Source organism: Ornithodoros turicata, chromosome 7 (assembly GCF_037126465.1).
Source record: "Ornithodoros turicata isolate Travis chromosome 7, ASM3712646v1, whole genome shotgun sequence".
In the NCBI taxonomy this organism is placed as follows: Eukaryota; Metazoa; Arthropoda; class Arachnida; order Ixodida; family Argasidae; genus Ornithodoros; species Ornithodoros turicata.
The window spans coordinates 26,188,308-26,201,670 of record NC_088207.1 but is presented as its reverse complement, the minus strand read 5'-3'; the positions used below and the strand labels follow the sequence as shown (position 1 = coordinate 26,201,670).

General features: G+C 42.9%; 1 protein-coding gene across 1 annotated transcript in view; it reads left to right on the top strand.

Moving 5' to 3' along the window:
- LOC135400712 (importin-9-like) overlaps window positions 1-13,363 on the top strand; it is a 29,532-nt gene that overhangs the window by 7,302 nt on the left and 8,867 nt on the right. Inside the window, exons 11-20 of the mRNA XM_064632574.1 lie at window positions 2,029-2,135; window positions 2,975-3,114; window positions 4,508-4,586; window positions 5,968-6,048; window positions 7,191-7,338; window positions 8,306-8,384; window positions 10,541-10,689; window positions 11,380-11,508; window positions 12,120-12,221; window positions 12,295-12,468. Of these exons, the coding sequence (XP_064488644.1) occupies window positions 2,029-2,135; window positions 2,975-3,114; window positions 4,508-4,586; window positions 5,968-6,048; window positions 7,191-7,338; window positions 8,306-8,384; window positions 10,541-10,689; window positions 11,380-11,508; window positions 12,120-12,221; window positions 12,295-12,468 (1,188 nt within the window). The remainder of the gene's footprint in view (window positions 1-2,028; window positions 2,136-2,974; window positions 3,115-4,507; window positions 4,587-5,967; window positions 6,049-7,190; window positions 7,339-8,305; window positions 8,385-10,540; window positions 10,690-11,379; window positions 11,509-12,119; window positions 12,222-12,294; window positions 12,469-13,363) is intronic.

Sequence of the window (13,363 nt, the reverse complement as noted above, 5' to 3'; positions counted from 1 at the left end):
GGGGCGACGTCCCTCCCGTGTGCAGTTTAACGGTGGCAGTGGGGGATTCTGATTTGATGCCTGGGAGGTGCACTTCAAAAAGTTAAGGCAATTAAATAATGCCTACAGCCCAGAAAAAAAAAGGGTGTCCTAGAGATGTAACTTCCCCAGGGCATGTATTGTAAAGTCCTTCCTATAAACTTCCTGTAAACTCTGTAGATGCTGAAAGATCTTTCAGCAGGTATAAAATAATTGCAGGCGACAGACTGCATCAGAGGAGAGCACAAGGTATACGTAATGCTGAGCCACAACAGTGCTTTGAATCTATAATTTTATAAAATATTTGTTATTCCCACATTATCCAAGAAAATAACGTGTTTCCCCTTTCAAGCAGCCATTGACTCCTCGCCGCAGAAAATCGCAGAATTGAGCAGTCGGTGCCGCAGAATTTAAAATTTTCCGCAGCAGGAAACCGAGGGCCTTAAGTTTGTCTATCTCAACTAAGCTTTGTCACTCTTTATTATTGACAACAAACAATAGTTTGCCCTGGCATCTCCAGACAGAACCCAGTCAAACTCTGTTAAATACCATATATAGAGCCTTGTGTTTCAGTGTTAAACCCTGTGGATCCTATTTTTACCCCTGATATGCATCATCGTCACATGGTGTACAAAACCAAAAACGGAACTTGAAACGCAAATACAGCCACCCATACAGGAACTGGAGAACGCTAAACCCTTTGAGTGCAGTACTGCTGTTCACCGTTTCGTGTTCAACAATAACAGTCCAAAGATAGTTACCATTTTTCATCTTAGTATACAAAACCAGTTGTTATTCAAATAGAACCTGATTTCTTGCAGGTAGAAATAGAATAGAAGCTTCTTGCAGGTGGAAAATCCATGAGTTTCTCTGCCTCTCATGTGTTTACTGAAGTGAAGTTGTAGTATTGACATTTCCTCACAACCAAATTTGCAAAATACCAATGCACCACTGATACTATACTTTCTCCAATACTGACATTCTCATTGTTGTACTGAGTCACATGATTAAGGCGCTCAGTTTTCTGCTGCGGCAAATTTAAAATTCCGCGGCACCAACTTGCGAATTCCGCGATTTTCTGCAGCGAGCAGACAATTGCTGCTTGAAACGGGAAACGCTTTATTTTCTTGGATAATGTGGGAAGCGTATACGGAGAGGGGAGTCAAGTCCTGTAGATCACACAAAACAAAATACAGAAACCGACACTGAAGATTTTTATTCAGTCTGTTTCTGTTGGTTCAGTCGGTTGTCGGTTTCTGTATAATGTGGGAACAAAAAATATTTTATAAAAATAGATTCAAAGCACTGGTCACTGAGCTGGCACGAGCCTAACAAAACAACAACTTTATTACGAGATGATGACTGGGGAGCTTCATCGCCAGGAACAAGTATAAAATAAAAAAATTGAAAAATAAAAAGTAAAAACGTATATTTAATATAAAAATTAAAAATAAAAACGATAAAATAAAAATTAAGAAGCAATAGAAAAATAAAAATAGGTAATAAGTAAAAATTAAAAACAAATAAATTAAGAATGAAATAAAAATAAAATATAAAAATACTTAATAAATATAAACTAACAATTACCTAAAGAATAGTAAAAAATATATAATAATAGGTGTTAAAAAAACATACGAGCCTAACGAAATGTACCATTTGGTGGCCTGTCTGTGCAGGCTTCACCTCATGCAGGGAAGCGTCAGGTGAAGCCCATTTTCGGGAGGTGTCGTTCGAATTCGGCGAACAGTCGAATATCCGGAAACCCGAATATTGGGTATTCGATTCTCGAATGGAATACTTCGAGTGATTGACATTCGAAGGATATACGAAGGATTCTGTGATTGATTTCGAATTCCGCAAAATCTCGCGGAATCGAGGAACACCGAGGGCCTTACCCATGGTCAATTTGATGTGGTAGGAGCCGCTCTTAGACGTGTGTATTTTGTATGTGGATGCAACCTATGGTTTACACAGTAATTGCTACTTCTGCATATGGGCTTGTATCTGCAGAGCCTGTTCCAGGAGTACGAAGATGAAAGTGCTCGTGGCCTAAGTGCAGCTGTTACTAAGCACCTTCAGGAGAGCAGCACTGCACGTACCAATGGAGACCCCTACTGGTAAGTGCAAATCACGTAGCAGCCACTGTTCAAATTGGCAGGGGTTTTTAAAAAAATCGAGAAAAGTTTATAAAGGAAATTGCAGGCAGTTTGACATGTTTCCACGTGTGCGACACCCAAATATGCAGTTTTCATTTTCGACAAATTTTTTACTTGGTAGATTTCACTGTGTCTTTGCAGCTTTCCACGCTCCTGTTACTTATGGCTTAACCCTCTCCTTACTGTGGTCCTTACTGTGTTGGTCTGGCAGTGATGGGAGTTTTCGTAGCATAGGCTTCACCTCATGCAAGGAAGCATCAGGTGAAGTCCATTTTCGGAGTGGTGTTGTTTATGTCGAGGAACAGTCGAATATTCAGAAGACCGAATATTGATATTCGAACCACGAATCGAGTGTTTGATATTCTATTCGAATATTCACACACCCCTAGCAATTACACATTGGGGCAGTAATACTTGCAGTTACATACACATTACATTACATGTTGCACACGTTACATGTCTCGTGCAGCACCTTGCTGTTTGTTCGTGTATGAAGCACATGCAGTATAGTATTATGGTAGAACCTCTATTAGTGAACCTGCATATAGTGAAGATATGGACACAGTGAATAAAACCTGCTGTCCCATTGTGGTGAAACTCCAACCATGAACAACTGATACAGTGAAGACAGTGACACAGTGAAGTATCTTAGCGGTTTCACCAGCTCCACTATAAAGTGGCTCTACTTGTTCTACTCCATGTAGTCTCATTACTTTGGATAAAATGGCACTTTTCCTTCCCTATCATCTAGAGGCATGCTGTCATTCATTCCAGTTCAGATTTCATTATTTTTCTTGCAGGTGGAAAATCCATGAGTCATGCATGCTGGCCCTGGGTGCTGTGTGTGATATCCTAGAGAAAGTGTCTAAGAAAGGACAGGTGCACTTTGACCTCCGTGGATTCTTGGAATCAGTGGTACTTGTGGACATTAACACTTCAGGTGAGCATTGCCAGTTCACGATACCGGGTACTTAATCAGAACATAATTCCCCCCCCCCCCACTACAAAAATGTACTGCTTTTTAATGTCGTAGTTTTGTATAAAGTTCCTAGCTTTCTGTGGTGGAGAATTAACATTTCTGCAAAGTGGTATTTAAAGATCCGCGGGAATCGGCGGGCAAGAGAAAAATCAGCAAAAAATGTTGCAGCATTCTCTCAGATTTGTTTACCGACTTGTCCCGCGCGCTTTCCCAGCCTTTCACTTTTTAGTGCACAAAGAAAATTAGACTCAACTCGGACAGTTTTTCTTTGGGCGTTCCTGTCGTTAAAGCGCCAACCGCATGAGACGTTTTGCGAGCGGCAGGGCGTCGCACTTTTCTCGGCGACAAATGACGCTGGCAAAAAACGCTCGGAGCTCACCGCATGCAGCAGCGTTTCTACAACGGCGGATGGACGGCATCTCATGCGAACGTTTTCGTAATCTCTCGGGGAAAGCAACTCAACATAACTTGATAAACACTTTGTTACAAGTGAAGAATCTCAAACACAGGTGCTTTTGAGTGATAACACGCCGTAACGAACAAGATACTGCAGCAATGCACGCTCACGAAGCCATGTTCTGAATACCGGTCCGCTATTCACAAGGTACCCGCTTCGTGTATTTAGACGGAGCGAACTCAGCATTCCGGTTGACATCTTCATCAGGCTGTTGCACACTTCTCCTTGTGTTTTGTACGTTGGACACTCACACAAGAATTGCGTTCTTAACATCGGCAGAAAAACTTCTGTTCTTCTGCCGAACACCGTGGCCGAACAGCAGTCTGTGCGATTCCGCGTACCGCCATCTATGGGGGCTCCCCAAAATTGGCGAGACCGGAAGAACCTATCCCGAGGTTAATCCCTGATTGGCCACTTGCGCGCCGTCGTCCTCGCCTCTTCTGTCGCCCAACCCTGAATTATCTATTCGCCTCAGATTTCGAGGGGAGCGTTGCGCACCTATTGTTCCACGACGCCTTGGCTTGACGCTCGCCAAACGCCGCGGCAGGACGCTCGATAAACGCTGGAGAAACTCCTCATGCGGTTGCCACTTTATTTTCTTTCGTCGCAGCACGTTCAGCTGTGTAAGCGCCGCGAAAATGTTGCACATTGATTTAAATTCTTACATAATTATGTAATACATCAAATATTCCGCAAAAAACAAATTCTGTGGGAAACAGCAGGTTCCGCAAGACATGACCAATTCCGCGGAATCCCGGATTCGCAGAAAGCTGGGGGCTCTAGTTTTGTATCATATCAAGAAACACGTGTGCCTGCTGAGTAATGGTTGCAAGTTACTAATGTTTTTGCAATCGTTACATGTGCTGCATATAAAGATCTTTTTTTTTTTTTTTGAAGGCTCACCGTTCCTGGTTGGAAGATGCCTTTGGGTGTCCAGTAAATTTCCTGAATCTATGACTCCTGATATGATGCAGAGGTAAAATGACGAATCACTTTTCTCTCATTTTTTTCATATTTGAGGCTTTACCACTTGACTTGCCCAGGCAAGCATATTTCATGGCCAGAATTATAATATTGTCTGACTTTATTGAGGCACGTCTCAGTATGTTAGCCTTCGAAGCATGATGTAGTAGGGTCCAAGTGTTAGAAGTCATGTCGAACAGAGACAGTTCGAAATATCGATGGCTCTCATCCTGAGGCCCGCGACATTTACTTACTGGTTAGCTGGGTTTTCTGCCCTTCTATATTCTTACTCGAGTTGGACTACTAGTATACTGTAGAATCTCGATTATACGAATCTCGCGGAGTAGCGGAAAAAATTCGTATCATCCGAAATTCGTATCAAAAGAATTAAACCAAAATAAAAACGGAGGCAATGAAATAGAGAGTGACTGTTCATTTTTCATTACTGTCAGTGAAATTAAAAGACACTGACTTAACATAACAAAGTAACAACTTTACTATGACGTTTCGATGCCCATACAGGCATCATCATCAGACATGACGTCTGAGGATGATGCTTGCATGGGCATCGAAACGTCATAATAAAATTGTTACTTTGTTACATTAAGCCAGTGTCCCTTAATTTCATAATGTCTCCTGGTTTATGGTCTATCTTCATTACTGTCAGTGAAAGCAGTCAGTCGTAACGCTATGTTCTAAAGCGAGTTTCCCCTAAAGCACGCAGGCATTAGGTGAAGCTGGCTTGCTGAATGGTGACGCGTAATGTTGCCAGAAGACCTGATATGTTCCCTCCATGTATTCTGGTCGCTGTTTTCCTAAGCCAGTCCGATGTCACACAGCTTCGCAGTTTATTGTTCTGAGAGGGGACGTCAAAACACAGGAAAGATGATAAGGTTCGGGGTCATTAATCCCTTTGATCTTATCTCCTCCACCACCACCAAAGGGAGAGTCATTGCGTGCATTGCGCAACATGATGTAAGGGAGTTTGTGGTGAAGATCTCCCTCCCGTTTCGAAAGAAGGAGCAGCACGACTCCAGCGCTCTCGCGTCACGGGGGAACGACCTCCGTCGCATCCTCCGGTTCTTCGTATCATCCGTAACGGCAAGATAACGCGTTCGTATCATCCGAACTCTAATACATGGGAAGAATAAGCATTCCTGCTGGGACCGGAAAGAATTCGTATCGTCCCGAAATTCGTATAATCCGTGATCGTATCATCGAGATTGTACTGTATAAGGATTGCTGCTGATTTTGTGTGTGGGTAGAGGACAGTTTTTAGGTCTTACCACATAGAATGGGCCTCGAGATTCGAGATGTGATGGTGCCCAAGATTCCCCAGCATGCATGAAAGTTGCTGCTTGTACTGATTTCTTCCTGTACTGCCACTGTTCCAGGTTTCTTCGGACGACTGCAGATGCATTGCAGCCGTCTCAGCCGCCAACTCTACGAGTGTCTGCTGTTCGAACAGTCTGGGGGTAGGTATTCATATTAGAAAAATGGTGAATGTTGTGCATGCTCCTCAAGTTGTGACCATTGCTCATGTATGCACTGGTACCATGGAGTCTATCTTGAACTGACTTCAAATATAGGTAGAGCCAGAAATTTTTGGGAAATATTTTTTTTCCCAATTCAGGGGGTAAAAATCGGGAAAATCAACATGTGCTCTAAGTTCTTGTGAATTTGGGTGAAAAAACTTTCAGTATGCTAAATTCGGGGCGAAATCGGGCTCTATTACTCAAAAGAACTGTACTGGTTTGGTACAAACAGTGATGTAATTGCGTTTGATGCCAAACACGCTAGTGTGCATTCCTACAGACGTTTCAGTGAGGGCAATTTGCCGGGTAAAAATCGGGTTTCACCCTACAGAGGCAACATTCAATTCGGGGTGCAAATTCGTGGAAGAAACGGGTGAAACCATAAAACTTCATGCTCTCTATATAGGTAAGGTGCAAAACGATACATTACAGTTTATTTTCCTACAATATAGTCTAGAAGAGTAGGTTACTAATGTGAGAAATGCGGCTAATTTAACTGGTGTAAAATTGACTAGTATGAAATTTTGCTCTCTACTTTGTAATGGCCAACTAAACGTTGAAAGTCAAAATGATACAAAACATGTGTTCACATAGCCAGGTGTCTGGCTATAGGCTGGTGGTAACTTGATTGATATTAGCTCTTCCTTCAGAAAACAAGAGGATCTATGTTCAAGTGACAACAATAGCTTAGAATTTTGCACCAGCAGAAGATATTTTACTTGGGAAACTTGAAATGTAAAAATGTTGTACTGTTTTTGCCATTGCTTCAGCAGGTGCAACCTTTTTACTTGCCACACACTTATGTATCACTCCCGCAAATAGAAGATACAAAAAAAGCAACAAGAAAAAAGCCATATTGCACAATGCTCTTGAACATGCCATTGCAACTCGTTAGCATCCTCCACCACCACAAACTTGATTGATTGATTGATTAATTGACCAAAAAACCAAAATATGTCGATGTAAGTCCCACAAACATACCTTACGGATCCCTTCCACACACGCTATGTTTTCCCCTTGTAAAAGCACTATGACAGCATTGATGGTGTTCACATTGCATAGAGTGCACTGGTAATACCTAGGTTCTGTGACTACCTGAGCAACAGCAACCAGTCTGGTCAGTTGGCTCCATTCCTGGGCTCCTTCACGGAAGGTCTGCTCACTTTGGCAATGCAGTTCTCTTCAGATGTCCTGGCCTTGGTCATGGAAGCCCTTTCCATAGTTATTGCTGTATGTCAACACTTCTTCCATCTTTGTGCCTGTGATTATCACTCGGGGTCCCTCTGAAAAGCAATAAAGAACGAGATAGACACTGCACTGACAAACACACTGTAATGTACCAGACGCACGCTTATATACAGAACTGCTCACAACGCCCCCTGGTGGGAGCCAAGGGCAATATAGTAAAAAAAGAACCCTCTTATTTTTGTTGGCCTAATTATGTCTGCCTTGGCTCCCCCTAGGGGGTGTTGTGTGCACTACTGTACATGAGCGTGTGTCTGGTGCATTAAAGTCTGTTCGTCAGTTTGTCTCGTCCTTTCGTGTCCCTTGCACTGGGGTTTTATCGCTTGTAAGATGTACCACCAAACAGCCCCGTTTTTGTTGCTTTTTATCCCTTTGAAAGCCAGCCTTTCTTCCTACTGTGTCTTCTGTTCTTCAGAAGCATGATTTATTTCGAGTTGCCAGTGTGGTAATGTTTCTAATGCTCCCTTATTTAATGCCACTCAAAAATTTTTTTGTAAAAGTGCTTCAACTGCGCAGCCTAAAGATGTACGTTCAGATGTAGTACACATGTTGTTACGGAACAGTAGCAGTTTTGTTCTGTTCGGAAGGCATCCTTGGCACACCTCACAAGCATGACCAAAAATGTTTGTTCACATGGAAGGCATTTACAAGTCTTTTAAGATAAATTACACTAATATAATAAATGTTTCCATTGGTGAGCACTTACAAACAATGTGCAGCCTCTGTATGGTGAACCTGCATATAGTGAAGATACTGATATAGTGAAGCTTTCAGTGGTCTGTCCAAATTCACTATAAAGAGGTTCTACTGTAAATAAATAAAAACAAATACCTTGGACTGGTTTAGGGTGTAAGTTAGTTTGACTTACTTTTTTTGATGATGTGTTTGATGAGAGGCTTGGAAAGACAGCATTGTGCGAAATTTCTCTTAATTGATTTATTTTGTTCCGCAGGTGGACAACGAGTTCACGCATTCTGTGGAGAGCCGAATCTCGCCTCTTGCAACAGCAATTTTTCTCAAGTACAATAGTGGTTAGTCAAACCTCACTGTTGATTGAGATGTGTGGGATCCTTCACCTTGTGTTTTCTCAAACTCAAACTCAACTTCCTTCAACTCGTGCTCAGAAGGATACTTCTGCTTAGTTTTCTATTTTCCCTCTCTTTCCCTTATTGGATGTAATGTTCCTCTCCATGCTTTTTGGTTGTCTATGTCCATGAATTCCTTTTGTGCATTCAGTCCTCCTCCTCTTGTTTTGTGCATTGAAACACACATTACATGTTTTAACACCTGATAGAGTATTATACCTCTGTTAGACGGGCAATTTCAACTGTCGTCGAGCCAACAACATTTAACCCCAACTACAGTTGCGTGGATGTTACACGGCAGCATAAAGTGTCATCGATGTTTCAATGACAGTTGACTGAAACTAGTGATCTAATTTGAACCTGTCGACTGGCAAGATGGCGGCAGCCACTGAGAGGAACCATGCGTCGAACAACTATTTGCGTAGATCAGCGCCTTTAGGGGACAGTTCTGGCTTTTGTGTCGCCATGTTCTGTACAGTGAGCAATAGAGTTGCCCAAGGGGTTGCCAAAAGGGTACACTAATGATAGAAAAAGCTTATGTTTTATCCTGTCTACAGCTGTCCTGTGGTAAGGTCGCGTGGTAGAAAGGCTGAACCCAGTGACTCGCAGAGAGAGCCCTGTAAGGACAGCGAGCTGCCGTTCAATTGGAGGGCCTTTCGGATGTTCAGCTGCTATTGACTTCAACGATATTTGGGAGAACCTGTGAACAGGGGTATTACTTGATTGCTGTGAGACTACCGACATGCTTATAGGCATCACCACTCATAAACGCATTGTATCCTAGCACTTAGCTCTGACTATACATGACAGATATTTGCATTATCGGAGCATAGCACAAAACAGAATTGCACAGCATCGATTTACACAAAATTATAAAAACTCCACCTCTTTACCTGTTTTTGTTGCAAAGTGTAATGTACAAGGAGCAACCTTTGCAAGAGCTTGAATTCTGCGAAGGCCTTTTTTCAGCAAAATTGAGGTTCCGCAAAATACTTGATAACATAGCAGCAATGCTTCGACAAACAAGTTGCACAAGGTTATTCACTCAATGGGAGTAACTCGTTTGAGCACACACATGCGCAGTTCCCACTTGATGATGCCCGACGAGACACTTGCAGGCGGCGGACATAGACGTATCTGGCATTCTGATGGGAGAGACGCTGGGCCAAAAAGTTGGACTGATTTCTCCACAGTGTCTTTGCGGCGTTTGCGAGAGCTCGCGAAACCGATGTTGTCTTGGCCAATGAGGAGACATTTCATAACCACGCCACCTCGTATTTCGTTTAACTGTTTTCGCAGTTGTCACAGCAGTTTTTTTTTTTTTTTTTTTTATCACTTTGATTTTCTGATGCTTAAGCTGTTGAGATGATTAAAGGTTGAATGTATGGAGCTGCAGAAGCATCAATAGGTGGGGAAATGCGCGCTCACTACATGTCGGATCCACAGAGTACACTAAAAGGAGAGCGGACCGAGAAAATATCCCGAAGAGTCTTGTCAGTTGTGAGACATGGTGGCAAGCTCACTGTAGTGAGAACACTGTGTCCGTTCAACAGAAATCGTACATTGCATAGAGCATTTCGTTAAATCTATGTTCGGTATATCGAGGTTCAACTGTATGTGAGGGCACTTTGCCCGCTTACACGGGAAGCTTTACCTATAGATTTCATTCCAATCGTTACAAGTACACATTTATTGCTTTGTGCAGGTTTTTTTTATCCAAAAGCAACCTGTAAAAAAGGCCCAAATTCAGCCATGTATTTTTGGTTCTGAAATATCACCTGATTTTTAATACTTGAACTTTGGAAAGAGTACTGCCCAAAAACATCTTATTTTAACCACAACCGCAACTGCAACTGCTCCTGAATGTTGTGGTTATAGTGTAGGTGTCACAATGAATTGCATAAAACTGAGTTTTTTTGTCTTTGTTGTTATTTGGAAATTTGACTGAGGTGCAGGCTCCGCTTCGTGAGCGCTTACGTCTGCAATATTAAGCCGCTCGAAAAATTTGTGCACCATGAGCCCCCCATGACTGTATTTGTGCCTTTACCACGCATATTTCACAAAGCCGAAGTTATGCAGCTGGTGCCTGTTTACATATGCAGATCCTGTATTGGTATCAATCTGCCAGGACATCTTCAAAGAATTGTGCAGAAATCCTCTGTGCTGTGGCTCTCTACAGCAGAGGCTTCTGCCTACTCTCATTTCGATCCTTCAGGCGTCCGTTGACAAGATCCCTTCTGGGCTGCAAGGGGTGAGCCTTGTGACGCATTTCATTTTTGGTTGTCTAAAATTTTGAATTTTCGTAACAGTAAATAGCTTGGTTAGTTGGTGATCAAGCATACTCTAGAAGAAGAGTTCTATGACAAAGACGAGGACGAAAGGAGAGACAAATGCTGAACTTCTGAATGCCAGTGCCTGTGTTTATGTCTCCATCCATCCTTGTGTTTATCTTGCTGTTCTCGTTGAGTATGTTTGCATTTGTACATTGTCCGTTTTCAACTTGTGCCATGCATAATAAATAATGAAGCACTTCAGCTTGCATTTTGAATTCTGTCGAAGTTCTGTCGCCCTTGCTGAAGGCTATTAGGCCTTGGTTTGCCTTAAAAAAAAGTATATTTGATATTGTTGAATGTGAGCATGCAAATAGCAGTAGAAATCGCCAACCAATCAGCACAGCGTCCTAACGTTTCGGAGTCTGCTTTGTTCCCTCTTCAAAGGTGACTGGTCTGGTCAAGTGTCTCCTGAGGAGGAGGAGACACCTGACCCGACCCATCACCCCTAAAGAAAGAGCCACGCAGGCTTCGAAACGTCTGGACACCATGTTAATGTTTTTTCATCTAATTGGTTGGTGATTTCTACTGCTATTTGCATGATATTGGTATGTGTTGTGACGTTTTCTCTGGAGGGTTTTGCAGTACTCAGTTGGGCTTTCCCTCAACAGGTGTCCCTAGACGTACTTGAAACAATTGTAAGAAGCAGTTCGACTCCTCTCTCCGACGCTCTCATCAACCAGGCTTTCCCAACTGCCCTTCACTGCATTCTACACACAGACGACAACTCTACCCTGCAGGTAATAGTCCTCGCGTTCTGTGACTTATTATGGCTTGATACTGCACTAGCACCATCAACCAATCGACTTTCGTACTGTAATGTTACTCACACACGCTATCTGGAAAGCCTTTGATGCACTCTCGAACAAAATACAAAACTTGATACTTTTGATACTTTGCAAAATTGAGAAGTTCTAGAAATTCACACTTGACATTGGCCTAAAAAAAAATGAAAATCACGCTTGATCCTCAATGATATATCAGCGCCTGGTACAGTTTTGTGGGCTGTTCTCAAATTTCTCAGGGCATCAACATGTGCTCAAGGCAGCAACATAAAGCTCGAAAACACAATGTCCTAACCATGATACAGATGTCGTCTGCAGGTTCTGTCACATAGCAGTAAGCATTTTTGCCAGGCAGCTTTTCATTCTTTTTGTGACTATATGTCGTTTTACAGCCATCACTTTTTCCGCCGAATTTTTAATATAAATTCAGTTGTAACAACTGAACACCGAAATCCTTCAAGTTGCCAAAAAATAATAAACTCCGAAAAACAACATCTGAATATGCCCGAAACAAAGTCCGGGAACCTGGAGCCCTAACCATAAGTGAGTGACACATTTTTTTCTAGTACGGAGGGGAATGCATTCGTGCCTATGTGTCAGTGGCCTTTGACCAAATTGCAGCATGGAGGGATGACCAGGGACAAAGTGGAGTGTACTACGTTGTCAAGGTGAGCGTTGGTTTATCTCCGCTGCAGTGCTGTGCTGTCTTCCAGGTGCACATTGAGCCTTTCATTTTTGCAGGTAGCTCAGCACCTGTTGGACCCAAAGACTCCAGAGTCTGCAGCAACATTTGTGGGACGTTTGGTGTCAGTGCTGCTGTCAAAGGCAGGGCCCTCTTTGGGGGAATGGACGGATGTTTTGCTGCGTGCTGTTCTGAGTAAACTGCAGCAAACAGCAAGCGTCACCGTAACACAGGTCTGTCTCCTCCGCTTCACTGAGGATTGCAGGAATACAGGGATATGCAGAGACATTCAAACAGCGTTACAGAGAAACGCGATACAACGAAATTTGCGATATAACGATTATATAGCGAAATAACTTACATTCCCTGCCAGGCTGCCATGGGGAACAATGTATTTTAACCCCCGTAGAACGAAAAAGAGTTCTAAAACGGCCCCTCGATAAAATGAAGGAAAAGTACCCAGTATAGTGGCATTAACTCCATCCCTAACATGTGCAAAAGCCTCAAAGAAACAAACAAATGGGTCAAAGAAACAAACAAAATGCGCAAGCGCGGGCCACTGCGCAGGACTGACAAGCGTGTGTTCCTTTTTGCTGTTCTATTCTCTCTCCTCAACTATCCCTTGTCAGCAAGCAAAAGATCGTTGCTTGGGGTGATCGCTACTGATGATTGCTTGCGTTGCCCATGCTGCATGTCGTCGACTAGCCGGCTACGGGGAAGCGGCTGACGCAGCTCAGCCGATTCATGGCGCCAACTTCCAAACACACACCGGCACCAACTTCCAAATATTACGTGATCGTATAATTATGATTCCGCTGCATACCTGAAAGGCGGCAGCTGACGACTTGAACATCGGGCGGGACACTTGTCAGCCTCTGCAATTTACTTTTACGGTACTGCATATGTACACTCTTCACAATTCGCGGCATACACTGCTGTGAGTAGTGCCATGTCTCATGCAGTTGTGAAGGCTCTTGATAGTTGACGTGTGAACTGACAATCAGAGCATCGAACCAAAAAAATAGATGGTTCGTTACATCTAAATAGCCGTTCCGGGCCAAATAGCCATCCAGTAGCCATGGACGCCGTTCAATGGTGTCATCGATATCCTCTTTGACAGTCTTGAGA